This window comes from Calonectris borealis, chromosome 3 (genome assembly GCF_964195595.1).
Source record: "Calonectris borealis chromosome 3, bCalBor7.hap1.2, whole genome shotgun sequence".
NCBI lineage: Eukaryota > Metazoa > Chordata > Aves > Procellariiformes > Procellariidae > Calonectris > Calonectris borealis.
Genome location: NC_134314.1, coordinates 24,844,470 through 24,871,291, shown reverse-complemented (window position 1 = coordinate 24,871,291; position 26,822 = coordinate 24,844,470). Strand labels below are relative to the sequence as shown.

The following is a 26,822-nucleotide window of genomic DNA, read 5'->3' as shown; positions in this document are numbered from 1 at the left end:
TTTCTCATGGTTTGTTGATTCAGTAACTGTTTTTTAAAAGATTTTAAAGAAAAATAGTAAGTGTTTTTTCCCTCTATATGGTGAATATTTAGAACACATGGAACAGCAGGATGAATTGTTTTACTTATAAAGAGTGCAGAATGCAGGCTTTTGCTGTGACATTGCAATAGCTTAGCTTTAATAACTTATGAAAGTACCCTTGTAGAACAATTATATTTTGTATTATTTAAGAAGTTGTTATAAAACTGAGTAGTGTAGAAAAAGAAAAATGACCTGTGGTTCACTTTGCAAACTGATATACTTCTCATCTTATTTTTTGGGCTGTTTGTGTCTTTGACACAAAATTCAAATTTAAATTTAAAAATCAACATTTATTTCCTTAATTTTTTAAAGCAGAATGAACATCCTATTTCTTAAGAAATAATTTGTTATTAAAATAATATCAATTATTATAACACTTTATAAAATATGAAATAAAAAATTAGGGGAAATGTTCTCTTGAATCCTCTGTTTTTTATACCCAGAAATAAAGGCCTAGAACAGACAGACAGAGCTCCTAAAGCAATGCCTGTATTTTAACAACGTAGATATCAATATCTCATACTGAGTTCATTTTGAGGATCATCTTTGAGGAGTAGATAATTAAAAATCTAAAATTTTACAGGAGATTATTTTTCAACATAAATCATTTAGTACTTTATTGACAATAACTTATATATGTAACTTTCTTTTGACTTGTTAAAATTGTTCTATATTTCTACAACACAAATGCTTAAACAAAGGATAGAGGATAAATTAGTTAGCCATAGCTCTGAGATGTCATTTTAATTTTCTGCTTCAATAATTATAATTCTTATTCCAAAGTGACAATTAATGCAGTGTTGAGATGCTTGTGATATCTATTCTAAATAACACTCGGTGTCTAAAGAAGCAGGAATTACTAACTGAAAGATTGGGTATCTTGATACTGTTAAATCTGAGTAAAACTAAACTAGAATATAGGCTTGTGGAAGTACTTTAAATCTATTTATTTAGTATGGTTTACTGTGTATTCCATTTTAAAACACATACTCTTATGACTTCAGTTAAAGTGTGGAGGTTTTTGAAGTATCATTTACATGGCTACTACACTTGTGTCTCTAGTATGGAGTAAACCATACTAGATAAATAAATATTTACCTATTTATATTCCTTTTTGGAGTCTTGAATAACTCTTTAACAAAATAGACTTAATTTATGAGAAGGACAAAAATCTCAAATTGTTGGTTATAATGGAACCACAGATTACTGAAGACTGTATGAACTCTTTGGATCCCTGTAAGTCTTATTTTACCACAATACTTTAATGATGGCTGTGCCAAAGATCCAAAGGAAGTAAAGTGAAGAATCCTTCGTTTTGTCACAGAGCATGGTTTTGAGTAAAATTGAGACCTAATAATTTAAAGTAAAAGAAAAATGATGTGAGTGGAAAGTGTAAACAAAATAAATAATTTTATTTTTAAATATAGATATGAAATACAGATCCATTATATAAAACATATGTATACGTAATTTTAAGGGTAGGATTCGTATAGGCGGCCAGAACCAAAATACACTCAGAGTCATTTTTGTTGTCACGTAAAGCCCTCTTGTAATGTACGACTTAACCCAATCAAAACTGAAAATAACAAACAAAAATGCTCATGATGCAATTTTAGCACAATGTTCTAAGTTTATATTTCTTTATTTCTACTGATAGTTAACTGTCCCTTTTTGAACTTCTTTAAAATATTGGATGAAAAAACATTACAAATTTTGAAGCATGAAAAATGGAAAAGAACCTAAAATGAGTGCTGTATAGTAAATCCTAAGAATCTCTGAAAATGACGCAGTTAGTTCTTTAAGTCAATTACCCCATTTAAGTGAATTAATTCAACTTTATTTCTTTGTGGTGTGTTTTTTATTGGTTTTTTTTAAGGTAACATTTTACAGTCAAACATGATGAAAACAAATTTCATATTATTCAGGTAACAGTTGGCTACTGTCAATAGGTGTATTCTGAAACATTAATAAAAAGTCTCAGGCATACTGTTTTCATTATTAATTTCACAATTCTTAATTATTAAAATACATCCTCTGAAAATTTAGTTTTTGCTCACTGAAACAAACATTACTTATAGTCAAAACTGAGAGTTCAGTTTAGGGTATGTTTGATTGCCACAGCACTGCACTGATAAATTTTACAGCCTTAATCTGCAAGAGAACTTTTCATCCATCTTTTTTAGCCTAAGGACTCACAAGCTTTCCTTACAGAATGGATATACTACAAAGATGTTACGATAAATATTATCAAAGATATTGTCAAAAACATATCTAAAAATAGGAAAACACATTTTAGAAGGGAATGTTTTTACAACTCCATAACTTTAGAATTTGTTTTAAATTAAGCATAAGTGATATACTTTCATTCCAGTGAAATGTTCATGACTTGAGAATTTCTTCTGGTAATTAGAAGATAGACTTCGTAGCTTAGTTTCTGGTATCCTCAAAGCAAGAAGACAAAAAAATATAAAGATTTTAAATTCCTGGCATAAACTGATTCCTTGTGATATCTGAGTTTCACCTCAGCCACATAATCCTATTCAGCCTACTGATAGATTAAACTTCTCAACTTCTATCATTACATTGGATTTTTGAATAATTTATACAAGCAGCTAAGAGAAGACACAGATTTGTAGTATTAATTGCTGCCTGTATAAGGAAGTTAAACTTGTAGAGATATTTCAAGTGTGATTTGAAAGCCCAGTTGCTGTCAGGGAGAAGAAAGAGCAGGTCTGCTCCACAAGGGCAGATGAGCCAGGAGCTGATGATGACCAAAGCGCAGGCTATGCCCTTGCTCACTGGGTGCAGTCCTGCAGCACATGAGCTGGGTCAGCAGAGCTGGGAGCTGGTAACAGGGTCCTTTGATAGACCCAGACCAATCAGCTTGTCCATCTGTACCCCAGGTCCTTCTCCTCAGAGCTGCTTTCCAATTGTTAAGACGTAATCTGCTATATGTAAGATTCCCAGAGAGGAGTAACGTTGGTTTACTTTGTTCCTTATAGTAGAAAGTAATTTTTTAGATTATGCAATGGTATTTTCCTTGCTTAAAAACAAAAGTAATGTGACTATTCTAGTTTTTTATAATTTAATTTATCTATTTATTTATTTTTAAAATAATTTAATTATTGGCTTCTTGGGTAAAATAACAGTGTACAACAATCTTTTATTCTTGTAAAATCTGTAATTTTTAGTAGTGTTTGATGAAACCACTGGATTGCATGTAACTAATGTAATTATTATAAGACTTAACTTTTAATGAAGATTTTGATAGGAAACGTAGCCTTTCCATTAGTTCTCAAAAGTTGAGAAGAATGATGGCAATTCTTTGTTTTCATTGTATAGAGATGTATTTACTCAATATCCAACACAAGGAAATATTTTAACTTAAAAATAGCCACTCCTTATTTCTCCAAAAGCACATATCCCTTTCATCCATTCCCTGCTTTGGCTTTTCCTGAGAAATCCTTGAGACACAGACTTCCTATGATATAGTGCTTTCACTTATATTATTGGTAAATTTCACTTATAATATTGGTAAATCCAGCAGTCCCTCAGCATGCCACGTTTGCCCATACATGGAAGGAACATACCACGCACGCTTGTTCATTTTTTTTCTCATGATACGGGCAGAATTGCTACTTACGTAATGCCTGACTAATCTTGAAGGTTGGGGATCCACTGTCCTTAAATATCCCTTCTGACTTCTGTAGCTGTAAAGAGTTTCTCTTACTCTTTCTGTTCTGTTTTATATATATATGAATCCAAAGATTTTTTTATAGGTTTCAGCTATATGCTCTTTTGATAATCATCTAGGAAGTTATGAAAAGCAAGGCAGTTCAAGCATACATTCACAAAGCAGAATCCATTCTGTGCAGGGTACTATTAGCATATCTATCTATTCCTCTGAGACCCAAGAGAACTGTGTTGTGCTGTTTAATTATGCAGTACCATTTTTTTTTTCTGAGATTTTTTTTTACATAGATACATAAATAGCTGGATATAGACATATATTCAAATTGAAAACACCCACCTAAATTCTATGTTTACAGTTTCTTTCAACTAAACAATTTATACTTCCAGACCTATATGAATACTTGTAGTCAAGCAAAACTCTCATGTATTCTGAATTTAAAGGAATTTTAATAAAAATGATATTCTGAGAAAGAACCATTAGATATGTCATTATAGGAAAACCAAACAAAAGCAAAACCACTAAACTATCACTTAGTAATTTTTAGGTTTTCATTTTCAGACTGAACTAATACAGACAACTGTAATTAAGTAACACATTTCTTTCTATTTTGTTTCCAGCACCATGTGGAGGGCAGTATACTGGATCAGAGGGAGTGGTTTTATCACCAAGTTATCCTCATAATTACACTGCTGGACAAACTTGCCATTATTCAATAACTGTACCTAAAGAATTTGGTAAGAATCTCCTCTTCTGATTTATCAATCCTTAATCATTATTCTACTCTTCAAATGCCCTTCATGTGTAATAGTGACCTTAGACTTTCAATATATTGCAAATTGCTTATCAAAAATAAATGTATTCTTGACACAGAAATTGATTCTAGGGTTTTGACCTTTTATTTCTCCCTAGAGTAATCAATAGACTTCAGCTAAGCTATCTGTGTCTTCCTTCCAAGCATATCCTGAATACTTTCATTGATTACATCATTCGTCATCATAGGATAATCATTCATTCAGGCTTCCTGCAAAGTAAAAATAGTTGTCAAAAAACAAACATCATGTGTTCTCTTATATTTTCACTTTTTGTTTTTCATGTTTTAACAAGGGCAAGATGAGTAGGATCACATCTAACAAGTACAGTGGAGGGAAAGAAAGCAATTTTACATAAAAGTGCCAGAAATATTTGTGAAAAATCACAAAACTGGTTCTTTCAATGTGTCAAAATACTTGGACAAAATCTCTAAAACTTGTGCGATTGTATGCAGGACATGATTTTCTGCAAAGCAGGTTTCCCTAATTCAAGTCCAGACAAATAGCAATAAGATCCATTTTATTACTTACCAAAAGACTGAATGCACAGCAACTTAGTGTGTTTGGTACTTCTATATGCAACAAAGTCTGTAAGGACTCAGCAGTTTTTTCACCAAGGAATTTGGAAAGCTGCTGACAGAAGCAGTTAGAGATTTACTGGTTGAGAGCTTGGGAAAAATTTATTACACCTGCTAATAATAATTCATAATGTCACTCTAGTACTGAACTCCTGATTACTAGTCTTTTTTATTACTATTATTTGAGACAAGCTCAATGTTTTTGTTCACAATTTTTGTTCACAGCTTTGTAGTAAGAAAATTATTAATTCCATGTTCATCATGTTTTAGAAAGTTTGTTCTTACATTTCAGAAGCATTTCTTCAGAAAAAAAGGAGATACATTTGCACAGTAGATACTTGCAGCAACTATGGTTAAATAATTATCAAATAAAATATATTTTAATTAATTATTGTCCTATTTCAAAAAACACAATATATATGATATAAAAGTTATTCATCACTATTTTAGGGGTGGGAGTAACACAAATCCTTGAGATTTCTACTACAGGAAAGTTTAAAAGTACTCTGTATTCTTTATTATAGTTTTGAGTCTTCTACAAGAGAAAGTGAGCTTTGATAGGATGTAATTCTTCTTTTTCCTGCTAGAATTGTATAGAATGCAAGAAAATAACCAGTAGAACAAGAAAGTGGTTGGAACTTATAGAAAGGATTCGTCAAATCGTTCAGAGTGATTAGATCTCCCAGAGAGTAGTTACAGTGAAATGCTATTGGAGCTTTGCAGAGAGACACATTTATCCAATCAGCGACTTTATTACACAATATTTTTCACTGGAATTCCTGATCGAGAACACGCAAAATATCTCTAGGCCCATATCAGTAGTTGTGAAGTTCATTAAAGTAATTACATTGTGTTTATTTTTTTGGTGTTTAATTAGTACATTGAATAATTGGATATTATCACAATTTAGAAGTTGTTAATCAATAATGCTCAAAATTTCATATTTTACTATATGCTATTTAAAAATTATGCAACCCTTTCACCAGCCATCTAAACAAATAAATATTTTTATTTTTATTTGTTAGAAAGAGAAACTGACTCAAGAAGAATCTATAGCTAACATTTAAAATGCTTGGCAAGTACCTGACAAAATTATTTCTCTATACTGGATCTCATGATGGTCCTGACTTGAAGAGGCCTGGACAGAAAAGTTACTTAAATGTACATAACTTCAAACCAATCCTTTTTCATTTGTGATACAAATTTTCTTTTAAAAAAAAATATTTTTAGCAGTTCTAATAGGTTTAGGGATTGAAGAACATTGCAATAACTTTACTTCTAGTTGATAATAGTTTGCACAAAGGATGCCCTTGCAGCAACGAAGACTAACTGCACACTGGGCTGCACTAGCAAGGATGTGGCCTGCAAGTTGAGGTACCGTTTCCCTCTTCGTAGCCTTCATGAAGCAGCATCTAGAAACTGCGTCTATGGTTTTGTGCTTCCAAATTACAAGGCACAGATTGCTAAAATAGAACAAGTCCAAATCCAACAGAGAGCCAGCAAGATAATTAGGAGGCTGAAGCACAGTACAAGGAAAAATTGAAGGAAGTTCAGCCTGGAGAAGATAAGTGAGGAGGACCCTTCCTTCCAGAAATATGCAATGAAGAACAAGTGGCAGTATACACAAGTTGTAGCACAATAAATTCCAACTGGACATAAGGAAAACATTCTTCACCATGACAGCGATTAAGTACAGGTAGCTTGAAGAAGATTTTTTGCCAATTTTCAAAATTTGCTTGGAAAAACACCTGAGCAACCTAATCGAACTTCAAAGTTGGCCCTGCTTTTAAAAATCAGGAGGTTGCACTATGCAATTTGTTTTAAAAAAAAGTTTAAAAAATTAAGAACTTTACAAGAAGTTGGAAAATACAATCTAAACAGAAATCGTGCTGAATTGAAGACCTGTGGTTTGTATACAGAATCTGGAATAGGTATAATTTTAAGACAGATTCCTCCCTTGTAAATAAAATATGGGTGGCTGGAGTGATGAAGTAATATTTTTATTGACTTGATTTTACTGGTTTATTACTTCATGATTCTATTGCTATCTGATATTTGAATTCAGTGAACCATTTGCTATTGACTAGTGAGATGTGTCATATAATTAAATGATTTATTTGTTAATACACTTTAAATTACTTACAGCTCAAGTACAAATTAAGTGCAGCAATATGTCAAAACCAGTAACACATTGATATTTTTAATATTTGATCAGTTTTTATATTCTTTCTGATAAAATAAATACTAATACAAAGTTACAAAAATAGCCAAATCAATAAGTTTAAAACATCTTCCTCAGATTAAAGCTGGATAAGCAACTAATCATGTATGACAACAGATGCTCCTTAACAGTTGCTTAGTAGTGAAATTTTGGTAAAAAAATTTCCTTGTTAGATATTCCATTTTCTTATTCTCATAGGTACCTATGAACAAGGAACAAGACTTGTTTGATGGGAGAGCAGACTTTTGGAGAAAGTTTTTTTTTAAATTGAAAATAAGGAAATAATGAAAAGCACATCAGATTCTTATTACTTGTGTTTAATGCAGCTGTTTATCATGGTAGACAATAAATTAACTTGGAAAGAATTCAGACAGGAATCCACTGGTAACTAAGACAAGCAAAAATATCCCATTAATTTTTTTTAAGACTAGGTTCTTGTTTTATCTTCTCTCTTTTAATTTTTTTTTGCTCTCTCTTTTTCTTTTTTTTTTTAAAATTTAGTTGTATTTGGACAATTTGCCTATTTCCAGACAGCTTTGAATGATGTGGCAGAATTATTTGATGGAGAAAACTCTCAGGCTAGACTTCTTAGTTCACTGTCTGGATCCCACTCAGGTAAGTAAAGAAAAGAAATATACATTTCTTACATAGCTCAGTATGGAAAAAATAAATCAGGAGAATGTTATGAATTTCATTTGGAAATATAATAATAAAGTCATTGGAACAGGATGCTAAGGGAAATGGAAGACCCTTCTAAATCTTTGAATCAAGATATTCTCCTGGAACATACAGTTTAGGCAAGAACTGATCACTGGGATGAGTGCAGAAATAATTGAATGAAATTCTCAGATCTTTATGTAAGAGGACAGATTGGATGGTATAATTATCTTCTCTGCCCCTAAACCCTATGAATTGCACATCTAAATTTTCTGAATGTCTAATTTAAACACAAATTACTTGTATTCACAAGATGCAATTATCTGTATGCAAACATGCACTTAGACTAAAAGCAGGCCAGCTGTTTTATTCAGGTAACTATAGCAAAATGTTGACCCTGTGAAATCATAATTAAACTTATATGGATTTCAGCATGGCCAGAATTTCCAATGTATGCATATATAATGACTATGTTCATCTCAAGTAGATAATACACAAATATATTTCTACAGCTATGAATGTGATTTATCATACAATCCTAGTATTTAGGAGATTTTATATGTGAGTTTAAGATTTTTGCAGCCTTTTTGCAGGGCTTTTCATGGCTTCTTGGTTTTCACTTTGAATAATTGGAGAAATACTTGATATTAAAAGAATGTAACATATCTATTTGATTTATAGAAAACATTTTATTATTTGAAAAATTCAACTCATCATTTTCCTCTGGTGAATCCTAGCTATTTGTGTCATAATAAGAGTTCACAAATTAATTTTAAAATTTGTTCAATTACTGGCAAGAGTTCAGCAACAAAACAAAATATTTGCTTTTTAATGTTTAAATTTAAGAGGCAACTCATTTAAGCACCTAATTTTATTGCATCAAACGTATAAAAAAGTTAAAACTAATGTCTGTTTTCACAGAAAACATTTGAAAATAATTGAAGGGAATTTAAACTTGTGATTTTTACTTACTACTTGTGACATATCTGATTTATATTTGTTTAGGATAGGATTCTGTTACATGGAATTGCTAGTTACAATAATATAAAACTAACTTAAGTGAGAGAGTTATAAATCCTATTTATCCAGTTATCTAAGGTATTTTAAATTAGCATGTTATCATTCATTTCAGTAGAATTTCCTAAAATATGGGTTGATATAATCCAATGAGAATAAAAACTGTTGTCATATGGAGTGGCATCCTTGCAGTGTAAAAGTACTGTAATTTTGCCTGTAGTGATTCATTACTAAACTTTTATCATGACTGTAGACAGATATCTCAGGAAAGGAGATAAAGTATATTAAACATCTTTATTAATCCTCAAGTCAATATATAAAATTTGAAATGCTATTAGAAAGCTAATAATGTAATATAGTTTATGTGTAACCATATATTTTATTGAAGCAACTACACAAAATGAGTCATGGATATATTCTTTCTCATTTCAGTTTTAGTTTTGAAATGGTAAACATCACATGAAGATCCCCTGTGGCATTTTTCAAATACTTTTAATTGTTTAATGTGTTTTGCAAGGCAAGGGAAAACTGTCAGTCACAAAAAAATGTTAACCAAAAAATTTCAGCCCCAAATGAGAGTAGGGTTCCCCAGACAAGTAGTTTGTTGGAGCTCTAGATCGAAAAACTGCAGTAAATGTCGGACAATTTATGTTGTTGAATCATGAAGTCTTTTTATTCCGACAAGTTTTCAAACCTCCAATGGCAAATTTAATTTCATACACTGTTATTTACATTTTCTTTAACTGTAGAGGAAAACATAAAACTATGTATTTTAACAGTATATTTGATTACGTACTGAAGAGTTGTAACTGTTGTTCCTGTTTTAAGTATTGAATTTATTTTCTGTTTTCATTTGTAGGAGAGACATTGCCTTTGGCTACATCTAATCAAATTCTTCTGCGATTCAGTGCTAAGAGTGGGGCATCAGCCAGGGGGTTCCACTTTGTTTACCAAGGTAAACATGTCTACTTTTGGTGGAAGACACTGGTGCCAGTCTCACACAGTGTATTATTTTGAATTCTTCTTAGGTCTTAAACTGTTTCTTTAAATATGGGTGTAATCTTAACCTTTTTCCAGCCATCAGGGACTTCTCCTGATGGTAGACTGGCTTCATAATGACAGTTGTCTCCAATGAATTCTATTTGGCCCCATGGACTTGAATATGTCCAGCCTCCCTAAGTAGTCTGTAATCTGCTGCTCCCTTACTGCTGAGTGTTCCTGTCCTCCTCAGACTGTAGAAGTACATGGTGAGGACTGTGAAGGCAAGGCAAAAAAGGCATTTAATACTTGAATATTTTCTGCATCATTTGTCGTTAGGTTGTCCATACCCCACACCCCCCCAATGAACCAACATATGTAATGAACCACATATGTTTTGAACTTCCCTGTGTAATTAGCATACCTGTAGACTCTTTTTCCCTAATGTCCTTTGCTAGTTTTTGCTCCAGCTGGACTTGGACTTTCCTGATTTTTGTTTCTAAGTAGCTGAGCAATGCTGTTATACTTCTGATTTATACCTGTCCTTGCCTTCGCTTGTGGTATGTTCCCTTTTTGTATTTAAATTCTTTGAAAATTTCTGGTCTATCCCTGCGGGCTTTCTGCCCAAATTCCCAGTCTTCCCTCACAATGGGATAATTTGTTCCAAGGCTCTCAAATCTCTCTAAAAAAATTCACCAGTATCCTTCCCCTTCATGCCTGATCCTGTCTATGTACCAACTTCATGAATATGCTCACCTTAATTGCAACCTTCTGATGGTTCCTCAACTTCATCCTCTTGCAGTCCTTGAAGCCCAAGCTGGCATCTATATCCACATACACAAACAGCTCTTCTCTGTTTGTGAGCACGTGACCAGGTTGTAGCTAGTTAATTTAGTTACCTGATAGAAATATCTATTAAATCTAGCCAGTGTTTTGCTCGACTGAAATGAGTAGGGACAAGACCATAGAACTTGTTTTCTAGACACAGTGACTATTATATTCAGTTTTGAGCAAAAGGAGAGATACAGCTTTACTTTATATTGAGTTGGATGTAATTTGCTAGACTGCTATGGACCAGAGGAGGCACATATTTGATCTTTGTTAAAAGCCAGATTTCCCTGAGATGAAAGTGCAAACATGCCACTGGGTAGCATTTGAAGTCAGCACTGGAAATCCACCCAGAATTGTTAGCTGCATTTTGCAACTCAATAAATCAGTAAAAATAAAACCAGTAGATTTGTACACAATATCAACAGTCCAACAATTTCTGATTTATATTCAGACATTATAATGACACAGAAAATAGGTCTTGTGGTTCTGGTGAAGAAATATCCAGTTACCTGAAACAGATATTAAAAACAAAAGGAAAGATTTTATACTTTCATACTTAAATGTATACTTAACATTTATTTTATACTTAATTTTTGCCCCATCCAATTACAGTTACAATATGAAATAGTGATCATTTTCTAACAAAAACAATAGAAAAATGTATTTGGGGATTTGTTCTATACTGACAGTTACTCACTTAACAAGTGAATACAGCATAAGAACTATTATGAGCATCTTTGTTACATTCGCCTAAAGTCTTTATCCATAGAAGTACTGTTCATTTCAGCTTTCTCCAGACATAAAGAAAAAGAAAGGAAAAATAAAGAAAAAATTACCATAGTACTTATGAAATCTCAGTTCTGGATATGTATAGGCAGCATAATGTTGTCAAAACAATATAGCTGTGCTTCAACATGTTTTTACCCCCTACAGTTTCAGAGTTAGTTTGACTGAAGTTAGCTTGGATTCTGCATCACACACTATTCCTCAGTGTAATTCTGTAAAGAGAGGGTAAAAGTGCCAAAGACACTTTGAAGCTTACCTCATGAATATCCGTAGCTCAGCTCAAGGTTTTGGGGAGTTTACTTAATTGTGTTAGTATTGATCAGTACTTCCCAGTTGATGTTTCAAGAGTTTCTGCTTAGGCTGCTAAGAAATTCTGTCTTCTTGGAGAGCTTGGAGGGAAAATTGGTATGGCAGAGACCGTGAGGCAGTTTCAGTATTGAAGGGTGGGTGGCAGATATAAGACTTGCAGGTCGCTTACTGACAAAACTGAATTTGAGGGGGTATTATGTGCATGTATGCACACTGCAGTTGAAATGCAAGAATGAGACAATATGCCCAAGTCTGTTAGCATGCTGCTAGGCAACATAGTAGACCTAGCTGATCCCTGTGTCTGCAGTCTGGTGAGACCTGGAGCAGTGCTTACAGGTCCATTGCCTGTACAGACAACAAATGCAGTCCCAAAGGGGCTTCTGGGCAGTTCACTAGATGTATTGCATTCACACTCAATAAGCTTAATGAAACAGTCATTGAACACTGTGGTGTAAAGCTTTTCAGCTTTATTAAATTGAAGTATCGAAGTAGTTTTGCATAGTTTTAAATAATACTATCAAGAGTAATTGTAATTTCTTTTTTTTTTTTTTTTTTTTTACATTAGAGCACAGTCATGGTTTGACACAGAAAGTTAATGGAAAGAACTGTCTCACCTCAAGAATATTTCCATAGTTGTAAGGAGCTTGTTGGGACTGTTCAAACTCCTTCTGGATGGTGTTTTTAAGCCTTCTTACTTCTGTGTTTATAGAAAGGTATCACCATGACTGCACATCCTACTTTGAATATAACTCAAGATATCAGTACCTGCCCTTTTTACACATCAAAGGGATCACTTGCATATAAATTTATCATGCACAATTAATCGGAAAAGAGGGGGAATATAAACTTCTGGAATTAGAAAACAGCTTTCAGCATTTGAGTTCTTATCAGCCATTTGCATATGAATGACACCTTTCTGTCTTATTCTATTTGGTTTTCATATGCCTGAAGTGTTTAGTTATTTTTTGCTGCTTTTAAAGAATTCATTCAAAGCCTCAATTCTGTTAGGTGTATATGTGTATATACACACACACACATATTGCGGTTGAACAGTAAGTCTCCAGGTGAGCACAATAATATGCCTCCTTTCAGTCATTTATTTGGAGTACACTTATTTTTTAGTAACTGTAAGAAATAGATTTTAACAAATGAGAAGTGTTCTCTGCAGCAGCAGAAAATTAGTCAATTTATTTGTCTCAGGAGAATCATGAATTTATTTGAATATCCAGGGTTTTTAATATATTTTAAAATATATCTTAAGAGCTTTATTTAATACACACACATGTATGTATACATATATTGGTTAATGAGTTAGTGGTATTTAATAAGCTCTATCATTTTGAAATTTTTCTCTCTTCTTTTGAAGCATGTGATTGTATTTCCAATGACCGCCTGCTTGCTACCCTTTCAAACAGTCCAGAGAATAACATCCGCTCTCACACTGAACACAGTAATCTGATCTGCAAAGTCAATCACTTTATTTATCGCCCTCAATTCCAGGTTGACCTTCTTCCCTGTTCACTTTTACACTGGGCTGATTTCAATTTTGTTTCACAGCAGTATGAAACATTTACTAAAAGGTGGAGGATAATTACTATAGAAAATGGAATGTCTCTGGGATACAGTTTGAGAAGTCTAGGTTGCCAATGCTATAGGCAAAAGCTGGAAGGAAGGCTAGAGGGGAAAAAAAGTTATTGTTTGCATTATTTCACATTCTGGTTTGAGAAAGCAACAGATAAGGTTTGTAGCTTTTGATTCAGATTTAATGGCTTTTGCAATGCCACTTTGAAAAACTTCTTTTTAACTGCATATGCCATCTGTGCCTTCATTTCTTTTCCTCAGATGACCACATTTCTTTGTATTTCATACAATAAGTAAAGGGTATCTGTAATATCAGACTGAATGAATATCTAGTCTTTTAGAATATTAGGGTCAGGTATGTTGAAATATGCTAGGAACAATCACATTTAAGAAGATTGGGAATTATATTTTTTTCTAGTTTATCTTATGCTTGTTTTCCGGCTATGACATCACCTAAGAAAAAATAGCATATATTTTTATATACCTGAGGCTGCAGCAGTACAGAGTCCTTTCCCTAAAAAGCAAAGTAATGACCTTTCTACCACCCAAAAATTTATGGGTTTTTAATGCTTGTCTTCCTTTCCTTGCTCTACCATACAAATATGTGAATTAGTTTATGAGGTCAAATGAGATTTTAAAGAGGACTATTAAGAAAGTTAGCATACTAGGATGAGGAAGGACTGTGGAAGAAAGACAAAGGGAACAAAAATAAAAGAGGAATGTGACTTTAACAATTAAGTTGATCTAATCTGCGACAAGAATAGAATACATAGCCACACACTTACTGCTAAGTGTAATTAGAGAGCAGAACTAATACTGTTAGTTTTATTTTCCATATGTGTTACCATGACAGATTATGTCCCGGTTTACAACACATCTTATAGATGTTTGAAACTGCACTGCATTTTGCCATGGATTACTTAAATCTAAATTCCATTTTAAGCAGTATGGGAGTACCTCACTTTGCTGCTATGTCTGGCATTTTTTCTTAAGGCAGTTCTTCTTAAAACAGGAAAAAAAAGGCATTAGAAAAATCGTGCCTCTTATGGTGGATGGCAGGGTTTATTTGTGCATCTTTAGCATTTCTTATCTCAGTGTAACAATTAATAGAGTATTAGTAAAACCTGTGAAAAACTGAGCAAAATGTCAATTTTAATGTGGTATTGAGTGTTTCCTGCTGACAATAGAATAATCTGACACAACTCTAGCCATGGATGTTTGTGGCTGCCATGGCTGTTTTACTTACTGGCTGCTCTCAGTATAATGATGGCTTTCAGTCTGAAAAGGAAGGAAGCACATAGCAGTACTTCTGCTACATGAACTAATTTAAGAGTGTTAGTAAACGGTCCCTACATTTGCTATAATGGCAGAGATAGCCTGCTCACAGGGAAATAACTTTCCTAAGGCAATATTATAATGAAACCAGATGATTTGACATCCTTTGTTGAGAGCTACTGAAAATGCTAGTTACACAAAAATCTGTTTGGATTACAAATGCATGTATGCAAATCACCAGCTGTGATTACTGACAATTGTAGGATATTCTTTAATCTGATTCTTAAAAGAGGTCCTTTACCTTTGCACAGCTGTTGTAGGGATGCTCCAGATGTGGACTTCAGGTGAGGGTTAGAGAATCTGAGCAAGGATTTTCTTCTGAAATTTCCTCCTTTTTGAGGAAGTAGGTAAAAAAATAAATAGAGAAAGGTAGTATTCCCATAAAAGGCTGGGCAAGAGTTTCGTCTACACAGTGAATGAAAAATACTCCAGGACTGATTCTGAAATTTTCAGTCAGGTCATATAGGCTTTTAGGAAGACAGGTAAGGTTTAGACACATGTAAAGCTAAAAGTTTAACTAGCAGGGGGCTGTAGTGGTGATCTGTGTGGGAGGAGGTCATGAGCTGCCATATGCCACTCACAAACAGCTTCCTCTGAAGCTGGTATAAAAAACCTCTCACATGCTAACACTTCCACCAGTCAGAGGAGCATGTAGTGCCTCTGCTCAAAGATATTTAAGAAAGTGACAACTGCTTTGGGGCAGAGATGCTTCTGGGGACATGCTGCTGGAGATGCTGCTGGAGGGACTGTTGGAGACACACTCTTGGAAAGAGGTCCTCCATGCCAAAGGGCAGCACTTCTAAAGGGATTGTGGCCTGTGGGTAAGCCATGCTGGAGTAAGAACACCTCAGAGGGATTGGCAGCCTGTGAAAGACCTATTCTGCAGCAGGGGGACGTCTCTGAGCAACTGCAGCCCATGGGTGACCTACGCTGTAGCACGAACACTAAGAAACAGGGTGACATGAAAACTTGAAGAAGCAAAAAGCAGGAGAGAGAATGAGTAAAGTGCTAAGTACAGAAGAGGAAAACACAGGGGCAAAGAGAGCACATGACCCCAACCTCCTGTGCTGTCTCTCACCTTACTGGTGGAACTAAGATGGACACAAGGAAGTTGAGACAAGGAAGGGAGAGGAGAGATGTTTGATTGAAGTTGAGCCTGGGGAGAGGGAAGGAAAGCTGTTTACTTATGTTGTTGTTTTGATTGTTTGTGTCCTCTTTCTTCTTAACTCCTGAATCAGTGATCAGAGGTTTGTGTTAATTGGTAATAAAATAAATTGAGCATAAATAGGCATAAATTCCCTGAGTCAAAACTGGTTTGTCCACAACAATGTATTGAACCTTTTGCTATCACATGATTGCGAATGATTTATCTCATGACCAAAACTCCCATTTGAACAAGTAGTCCTGACCAAGGGATGGGTTAATGCTTAATCACGTGGCAGAAGGTGTAGTTCTAGGCATATGACAGTCATGTGGCTGGATGTGTGAGCGGCCATTATCACCTAGTCAGTTGTAAAGTCATTATACAAAAAAAAAAAAAAGGTTTGAATGAAATAGTGCTTGTACAGTAGACCATTTGGTAGAGGAAAAGGTATTAGTCCCAACAAAAGAGAACAAAAAAGAACAGGCTGGGTCAGTTGAATTGACCTGGCAGACTGCATCGGTCTGCAGGTTACAATCAGGAAGAACTGTGGCTCTGTGAAATCCTTGAACTATGGTTTCTTCATTATCCTTCCACAAGTAAAGAACAATTTCCTGCCACGGTTAGAACTGTATGCATGAACAAGTTTCACAGAGCAGCTGTGTGATACTGAGGTCCTATTGAAAACTTAATCACAAAATCCCATTTATTTAAACAAAGGCAGGTATATTAAATTTACTGAAAGGGAAGTGGTTTGTTTATACTATGTAAAGCATTTAACCTTTTTAAAAACTTGAAAAATGTATTTGCTTTTGTTTTGCTGTATTGTATAGTTATCATTCCAGGAGTATGTTAGTTTACCTCTGACCATTTCTTTTAATCTTGGGTGCATTTTATAACTTTCTTAAGCTTTCAAGGCTAAAATCTTCTGCAACCATCTAACCTACTGATTTAGAAGAAAATATGTGTTATTTTATCTGTATGACCCTGTCTGACAAATCAACCCACTGCATATTAATAAAAAGACCATGTATTGTACTGTTATAAGAAATAAGAAAAGCATAAAGCTATCAATATGAAAATAAGTATATAAAGGCTCCACACACCTTGTCTTTTACTTAGTAACCAGGGTAGCTGAACAAGTGGGGTGGGGTGGGGGTAGGGGGGTGTGTTTGTACAGGTGTGCACATGAATAGATGGGAATATTGCTCTTCACTCTTACAGGCCAGCAAAGAAAATTAAATGTAAGAGTGTAAAATAAAATTAAAAATAACCATGCTTCTGTTTACACTATTCTTAAAATAGGTTAGTAAGCCAGAAACATCATGTTTGAAAATCTGCCAGGAATAAATCTAAACACCTTTTTTGTTTGTTTTTTTCTGTGCCATTTTGTGTCTTTGTTAATTAAGGACCAAATGGCTAGCAGTTTTCATGGTGTTATTTATATCTAGATGCAGTAATCCCCTGAAACTAATTCTTGAAGAAGCCAAACTGACCAAACAAAGCTTTTGAGCATGCCACTCACATGGAAAAATTGCTTGAGATTATTTTTAATGTACATTTATTTTATTATAGTGTAAAACATAGATGATATTGCACACAGATGATACTTCTATTATTTTTTCTATAAATATATATTTCTTTAAAACAAAATTGGCATTTACTAGCTAACTGCAAAATGAAATGTAGAAAAAACAAGTTTGATACACAAACAACATGCACAATACCCAGAGTCAGTAAGTACAAAAAAATGCCTGCTATAAAGAAGTGGTTATAAATAACAAAGCCAAAGGGAAAATAAATCCATGAGCTTCTAATGAATTTTATTATTTTGCTCTTTAAATGTTGCTTACAGTCTTTTAACTGTTCTTGCATCACATCAGGTTTATGAATTCTCAGAAATTATTGTCAACTGTAAACACTGAAATAGCCTTGAGGGTACATTGTTATCACTTAGTATTCTCCAATATGATAAATCAGATATTTGTATAATATTACATTGGTTTTATAACTGATTATCTCCAGCATAATATTTTTCTTGGCTTCTAATGAGGAACTTCTAAAGAGAAGCCAAAACTTTCCATATTTAATAGGTAAAATAGGTGGTAGGTATAGTATCCTGCCATTAAAAAGGGCAGTTGAAACACCCACTGGTCCTCTCATGCCTAAGGATGTGCTTCCAAAGTCAATTGCTCTCCAAGCTGCCGTGGCACTCACATGACTGTACGTGGTCACAGCCCAAAACCGGAATCCAGTTAACAGCCATGAAAGCATTAGGCCATTCTTTGAGAATACAGGAGCAGAGCAAGTAAAAGGAACAAATACAATTGAGCTCTGTCCTACAAGAAACAATAAGCATTTTTAGTGGTCTATTTATTTTTTAGATGATGACTGTCATTTGGATTCATGGCATCTTTTTTTTTTCTTTCTCTCTTTATACAGCTGTTCCACGCACAAGTGATACGCAGTGTAGCTCAGTTCCAGAGCCTAGGTATGGAAGGAGAATTGGTTCTGAGTTTTCAGCAGGCTCTGTTGTTCGATTTGAGTGTAGTCCTGGCTATCTGCTACAAGGCTCAAAAGCTATCCGATGTCAGTCTGTACCTAATGCCTTAGCTCAGTGGAATGACACAGTACCGAGCTGTATAGGTAAGCAATTACATTTAAGTCATCTGTTCTGTCACACATGTCTCTGAATCAGAATTCAGGAACTGTTTAAGAAAATAGTATTTTACACATATATTCACTCTCCTTTGATTAATATCAGTCATGCCCAATTTAAAAGAGCAGTTTTCCATATCAAAAAGTAATTGAGTACCAGCTGGCTGGTAGGCAGTATAGTGTTTCATATAATGACTTAGATTATATGAACAAGTGTGATGCACATTTTCTTGAACATTCATTATTTTCATGACTCATCTACAGCTTGAAATACAGGACAGAATTTAATTCTGCAGAAGTGTCTTTACCTGTTTTATTACACAGTACTTGTATATTTCTATCTCACATAGGATGATGATTTCTTTTTTCAAGTAGAAGCATAGTGTACATTGAATAATGATGGCATTGTTAAGTATAGCTAATTTTCTTCAGTTGTCAATAAACCTGCAGTGGGATAATGTTTAGCACTTCAAATTTTTTTTTGCAAGTGTTCAAAGGTTTTCTTCTCTCCCTCCTTGGATTTATATCCAAAAGTCATTGCTATTCATAGGAATTTACTCTACTATTAGAGTGTTCTAAAAATAAATGTAGGTGTCCTATTTTCTGTATATTCTGGGTTTTTTTTTGTTTAGTTTCATTTTGTTTTCTTGAACCTTAAAGAAGCAATTGTGTATACAGTAAAAATATTTAATGTACCACACTGCTTTACCAGCTAGATCCAATATTGGAACTATCTTAGGCTGTGGATAAGTTTACATGATTTCTGTCAATCATGGTTGTGTTTAATGTTACGTCTTTACAGTTTGTTGTTACTCTCAGGTAAGACATGATTAGGCTGTGCTGCTAGGCTGTTCTAGGCTGCACACACTCAAAATGAAGTTCACTTCTAAATTGTTTATTCATACAGGTTGTATCTTATGCTTGATATTGTTCATATATTTTAGATAACATTGCTTTCTAAGTTCAGATCATTGCTTCACATCTGTGTGTTTATGCTACACAAGAGAATTATTATAATTAGCTTAGTAAAATTATTATTACTTTTCTGTTCTCTGAAGTGGTTTAGGTTTTGTAATAATTCATGATAATACTTTTTCAGTGCCATGCAGTGGGAATTTTACCGAGCGGAGAGGTACTATTCTTTCACCAGGTTACCCTGAACCTTATGGTAACAGCTTGAATTGTGTGTGGAAAATCATAGTGACTGAGGGATCAGGTATTCAGGCAAGTCTATATTCTGTCAAACATGGAATATTAAGTATTTTGTTGTTCAGTTTAAAAAGTAATTGTTTATTTCTCTAGAAGTGTCAGAAAATAGCAATGAGTAAGATCATTTTTTGCATACTTGAAATATTTGTGCTTTGTTTTTCTCAGTATTGTTCTTTGGTTAGCTTTATTCTATGTTACTTTATTTTTACATGGGGGTATGAATGAGAAATTGTTAACAAGCAGCTTTCTTTGAACTGTGTAGAATATTGAAAGCAGGTCCTGATCTTTCAATCTGCTATGCAAATGCCAACCCTTTCTATCTGCTAGGATATCACTGAGGCACTTGAGAGATCTGCAATTGTCTTGATTATCTGCTCATTTATACTTTGAGTAATTATTTATGATTATGCAACATATCTGCAAAATCCTTCTTACTTACCTAGTGTCATATTTTCTAAAAGTTAAGACAAGTTCAAAAGTGAACGTTAATATTTTATTTACATTTTTTCACTCAGGTCTTTTTGTTTGGATCTGCTTATTTGTATTTTCTTTGGGGCATGTTATCTTTTTATTTTGTTGTTTCTAGAACATTTAAAAATACATATGGCTAGTTGGTTTAAAAAGTTCTGTGGTGGTGTTTTACAGATCCAGGTCATCAGCTTTGCCACTGAACATAATTGGGACTCTCTTGAAATATACGATGGTGGAGATATGACAGCACCACGCCTTGGGAGCTTTTCAGGTGAGCATATGCTGTGATTTAAACATACAGGTCTATGTATAGGTGTGTGAGAGGACAAGTCTTTTTTTGCTCACACATATACACAAGGAGTATATTTATATCACATCTTTCATGGTATTATGAAATGTTCTCATTTTGGGGAGAAGATTTCAGGTGCTGTAAACTTGTCAATATTCAAATTTAAAGAGAGATTTTCAGAAGAAAATACAATACTAGAATGTTTAGCTTTGATTAGTGGGATTTAGATGATAATACTGTCAAAAAAATTTCTTTCTTTTATCTTACCTACCCCTCCTATAGAGAGGATATAGCGATATACATTGGTACTGACATTCAAGGAGCTTTCATTGACAGTTTTGACTTAGTTTATCCTTGTTAGCCTCCTTTTCTCAGGAAAAAGATGAAGCATTCAGTATTCATCCAAACTCACCAGACCTCAGAGAACAAAATTACTACAATTGCAACATAACAAACCATGTAATTTGTTGTTTCACATGTACATCAGGCATATATAGTTTTACTCCTTTTTTATAAGACAATTTTTATAGAAAGAGCATGTTCTATAAACCAAACCAAGATAAAGAGATTTCTCATATAAGATTAAGTCATGAATAATACCCCAGACTCATGAAGTCTATCAGAAGCCTGATCTGATTCTGGTGTAGCTAAAGCATTTTGCAGAATTTTGCCTCTCTGGTGACTTCACAAACTTTTATAGACATATATTGGATTATGTAAGGAAATGAATGATCAACTGAAAAAGTTAACCCCATATTATTTGGATATTGAATTAAATAATTTGAAGCTGCACCTCAAAATTTACTTATTAAAATGTATTGTGGGCTAACCCCAGTTCGCAGCTCAGCCCCACCCAGCTGCTTGCTCACTCCCACACAGTGGGATGGGGGAGAGAATCGGAAGGGTAAAAGTGAGACATTTCATGGGTTGAGATATAAAAGGTAAAGCAAAAGCTGCACATACAAGCAAAGCAAACCAAGGAATTCATTCACTGCTTCCTATCGGCAGGCAGGTGTTCAGTCATATCCAAGACAGCAGGGCTCTATCACACATAATGGTTGCTTGGGAAGAGAAATGCTGTAACTGCCAACATCCCCCCCTTCCTCTTTTGTCCCCCAGCTTTTATTGCTGAGCGTGACGTCATATGGTGTGGAATATCCCTTTGGTCAGTTGGGGTCAGCTGTCCTGGCTGTTTCCCCTCCCAGCTTCTTGTACACCCCCAGCCTACTGGCTGGTGTGGTGGTGTGAGAAACAGAGAAGGCCTTGACTCTGTGTAAGCACTGCTCAGCAGTAACGAAACCATCCCTGTGTTATCAACACTGTTATGGTCAGAAATCCAAAACATGGCACCACACCAGCTACTAAGAAGAAATGTAACTCTATCCCAGCCAGACCCAGTACAAAAGGCTATAACATTTTATATTAAAAGCTAGTAACTATGCTGTATATTAAATTGGCAATAAGGGAGAAAGAAATTATGAATCATAACCAGCTTTTGACAAGTGAAATATGTGGCAAATATATTGGACCTGTTGGATAAAGAACTGATGAAATGATCCATTTAACAATATTCTGTTTAACAATACTCAAGACTCAAAACACTTATTCTATACTAAAAGTGTGTCATCTTGCTTTAGCTTAAAAGCCTTCCTAGTTTCCAGGGAAACTGAAAAAGACAGTTTTTTGTACTGGAAATATTTCATTGGAGATAGAGTGGATTTCTCTCTTTTGTATAATGAATGTCAGACTTAAAATGAAGAATTATTTTGTGTATGGCAAAGGCCTAATGAAGAATATTTAAACATGACATGAAATCTGCTGTTCTCAAAACTGAACCAGTAATGTGACATTGAAACTGAATTCCAGGCATAATTTCATAAGTGGTAAAATTCAGCAGGTATCATTTCTCTGTTACTAAATCTTGTACAATATCATTGTCTTCTGATTCACTGTCTGTGAATTCATCATTCAGCTTCTAAATAAGTATTCAAGATGCACAGATGTACAACTAATTACTAAGAACTTAATAAACTGTGCTGCTAAACTATGTCACAGAGTTGTTTTGGAAAGGTGAATTCACTGGAGTCTGTTTCTTAAGGAAGACTTTACAAAGATAGATAACTGTACCATATCTCTGTGTCAGGGCACAGCAGGGACCAGCTGCTCCCTGGGGTCAGGGTGCCAGGAGCAACGGGGGCTCTCTGGGGCAGGAAGGCAGGGCCTGGCAGCCAGGGCCCATCTCACCGCCGCAGCCAGGAGCAGGCAGCCAGGGGGCACCCGGGCAGCCCCGGTCCCAGGCATTAGGCATCTCTCTGGGTACCGGGACAGGCTGAGGCCAGGCTGGGGCATGGGCCTGTGGGTGGGCCCAGCTCAGTGGGGCCCATGGCTGGGCAGGGCAGGGCTGTGGGGAGCTGGAGATTGGCCCTGCTGCGGCATCACTGGGGCAGGAACTGATGGCCTCAGGGGCTGAAACGAGGTCCTGGGCCATGGGCAGGGTGGGGGCAGGCCATGGGCAGCTGGGCAGGGCTGGTAAGGGCTGTCTGCTAGAGTAATCTGGGCCCTTACATATTGTCTTGTCCTTTTTGGATTAATCCTATGGGTCATCATTTATCAGTGAATGGCAGAAATATCAGTGCATTTTTCTTCTTTTTGTGCTATAGTAATGCTTGTAATGTGAGGATGCTATTTTAGGGGAAAGTGATAGGGGCTTCATAAACAAAGCTATACAAAAATCCTGAGACCATGTGTTAACAGACATAAAGATATCTTGTGCTGCTGTCTTCCTGGTGGCAGAATACATGAATTTTTGTACAGCCATCTTGGAAAGAAGCTGCTGTGGCTAGGACTGGTGTGTTGAATGCCAAGAGGGATTTTCTCTAAGCGTGCTTTTGTGGCATGCGACAGAATAGTGAACCAGTTAGTTTCCTGTGCCTAATGTTGACAGGTGATGCCCAGGTGGGCAAACTGATTCTTTTTAAGATCAAGTTTTCCAGATGACACTAGGCAGTGTTGAGACACGTTCAGAGTAATTGGGAAACTACGAATTATTTTTGCTTTCAATATTACTCGTTCATCAAGGTAGTGCTCATGGCTCATGAGGAAATAAAAATAACATTGCCTTTAAAAGACAACCATCAAAATAATTTCTCAGTCTTTTACAACCATTTACAGATTATATGTAGGTATAACAGATTTTTGATTAATGAATGAAGCTTAGTTGCCTTACCAAATGCTTGAATGAAACAGGATCAATAATGAGAGACAGAGTTAATTCTTTTCATATTATTACTGATCAATTTTACGATGAGTAGACGTGTTTCCAAGTTTACATAATATAGTTATACCTGGAATATTTTAATAAAATTAAGGGACTGTTTGCACAGATTGACTCCTAATTCCCTCAGTTGGGAAGGTCACAGTTTTTACAAACCAGATAGAATTTTACTTCTATATTCAGAAGAAAAAAAAAAAGAAAAGCCATAACTGGAATTGATTTTTCTCCTGCAGAGAATCTATACTTCATTCTTCATTTGGACAAGTAATTTAAGTTCGTTGTTTTCAGTAGCCATCCTGCTTTCCAAAAGGAGGTGAATTTATTTAAAAATATGATGTTAGAGAAAAAAAGAGTTTCATTAAATGATAATCAGGTTGTATACATCATAGGTTTTCCAAGTGTCTGATCTTCCATACTTGTCCTTAACAGATGTAGTATCATATTTTCCACTTCCTCAATCCAATATGGGCATCTTCCTTCCAAGAATAATTTTCTCTTCTAAAGCCTGCGTTTATTATAAGACTACAAAGTTGCCAACTGAATTTACAGATACTCTGTTCTTATAGCTCAGTAATTGCAATTCCTACATGAAGCCTGTCCATTAAGCCAAAAATGCAAAAAACTTGGTTAACTGTCAGCCATCCCACAAGTGTTTGTAAATATACTGTGTTGCCAATTGTGTCACAGAACGGAATTATGAGAGAGTGGAAATTCCTTGGATGAAAGGACAGAAAGCCTTTCATCAATATGCCAAAGTGAAGTCTGTTCTGGACTCCTTATTGAAGGTAGTAGACATAGTAGCTGAGTGAGAGGATATTCTTGACAAACAATTGCTTTTTCCTGAGACTATTAAGTCTGAACTTAAGTGAGAGGTCATTTTACTTAATACACAGAAATGAAGAAAAAAGTGGAAACAAGCCAAAAAAGCAGCAGTATTTTAGAATTGTTAGTTTGGAACCGGTGCTTCACTTTATGGTATATCCAAACTGAAAAAATGAGACTGAATATAGCTACAGCTCCATCTACAACTGGAAATGCAGATAACACCTGACATTCTTTTACATATGTGTATGTACTTAAATATGCCTGTATATGTGTATAGACATATACAGAGAGAGTATACAAATGCAGTAGTCATTGAGGTTGACATCTGGAGAATCTACTTTTATGATGATAGTTGAATTTAAAAAGAAATTAGGTAAGAATGTGATCCATGCTCTATGTTTGTGCTAACCCAAGAAATGCCTAAAATGACCATTAATCTCCATTCTCGGTCTAGAAATTTCTTAGATACCTAGACAGACTTTCACACGTGCAGCGTAGTGTTCATCTCTGGAATGAGATGCATTGTTCTTGGTTGTCATTGCTAACACTTGAAAGGGATAATGAACAGAATTTTCTACAATAATGTGATAATTAAACGTTAATTTAACTAAAAAACTTGCCCTCATTCCCTTGTAAGCCTTTAGGGAGGCAAACATGCACTTACTGCCTCCTAGGAGATTTCCCTATTTTCCGGATTACAGATTCTCAATCAAGAGGTTAAGAAGTCAATAAGCCTCCAGTATCCTAACATGGTATCCATCTATATGAGTGTTAGATTTCTACCTACATGGAGATACCTACACCTAAGCTATTATTCATGAAATCTGCTTCTGCCCTTTAAGTACTGTTTCTCTCTATTGACGATAAAGGGAGTCCAAAACAACTAGGACACTGTGGACACTACATCTGGTTGCCACACTAAAATGTATCTTCCATGCTTCATATACCCAATCCCAGAAGAAGCAAATGTTGGCAAGTGATCAATTAAATTTCAGTTAGATCATAGAATCATAGAATCATAGAATCATAGAATCATAGAATCATAGAACAGCCCAGGTTGGAAGGGACCTCAAAAGATCATCTAGCCCTACCTTTTGTGGGAAAGGGAGCCTAGATAAGATTGTCTAGCACTCTATCCAATCGCATCTTGAAAACCTCCAGTGATGGGGACCCTACCACGTCGCTGGGGAAGTTGTTCCAGTGACTGATTGTTCTCACTGTAAAAAATTTCTTTCTAATTTCAAGATGAAACTTCTCCCAGTGCAACTTGGACTTATTGCCCCTTGTCTTCTCCATGTGGCTCCCTAAGAAGAGCGAGCCTCGTCCTTTTTGCAGCTGCCCTTTAAGTACTGGAATACTGTGATGAAGTCCCCCTCTGAGCCTTCTCTTCTCCAGGGAGGAGAGACCTAACTCCTTCAGCCTTTCCAAATAGGGCAGGTTCTCCAGCCCTTTGATCATCTTCATTGCCCTCCTTTGGACCCTCTCCAGTCTGTCCTCATCTTTCTTGAATTGTGGGGACCAGAACTGGACACAGTACTCCAGGTGCAGCCTGACAAGCACTGAGTAGAGTGGGATGATCACGTCTCTCTCTCTACTAGTAATGCCCCTCTGGATGCAGCCCAGGAACCTATTCGTCTTTGTTGCTGCAGCAGTTCACTGCTGACTCATGTTCAGCTTGTTGTCCACTGGGACCTTCAGGTCCCTTTCAGCTAGGCTGCTCCCCAGCCACAGAAATCCTAGACTGTACTGTGCTCTTTGGTTATTCTGACCCAGGTGCAGGTCTTTGCACTTATCTTTGTTAAACTGCATACTGTTCTTGCTAGTCCAGTCTTTCAGCCTGTCCAGGTTTCTCTTTAAGATGGCTGACATGTCAACCTCTCCACCCAGTTTAGCGTCATCAGCAAACCTGGTGAGGGTGCTTTCAATCCCATCATCCAGATCATTTATAAAGATGTTGAAACAGTGTGGGGACCAGTATTGATCCCTGGGGGACCTCACTTATGACAGGCTGCCAGCCTGAACTGTGCCATTGAATGTGGCAATTATGAGAATTAAAAACTCTAGCCTCATTTATTTCT

At 35.4% G+C, this 26,822-nt stretch overlaps 1 protein-coding gene across 1 annotated transcript in view; it reads left to right on the top strand.

Moving 5' to 3' along the window:
* CSMD1 (CUB and Sushi multiple domains 1) overlaps window positions 1–26,822 on the top strand; it is a 1,311,413-nt gene that overhangs the window by 1,092,835 nt on the left and 191,756 nt on the right. Inside the window, exons 31-36 of the mRNA XM_075145187.1 lie at window positions 4,393–4,509; window positions 7,885–7,998; window positions 9,917–10,012; window positions 18,461–18,664; window positions 19,776–19,900; window positions 20,531–20,627. Coding sequence (XP_075001288.1) covers window positions 4,393–4,509; window positions 7,885–7,998; window positions 9,917–10,012; window positions 18,461–18,664; window positions 19,776–19,900; window positions 20,531–20,627 — 753 coding nt within the window. The remainder of the gene's footprint in view (window positions 1–4,392; window positions 4,510–7,884; window positions 7,999–9,916; window positions 10,013–18,460; window positions 18,665–19,775; window positions 19,901–20,530; window positions 20,628–26,822) is intronic.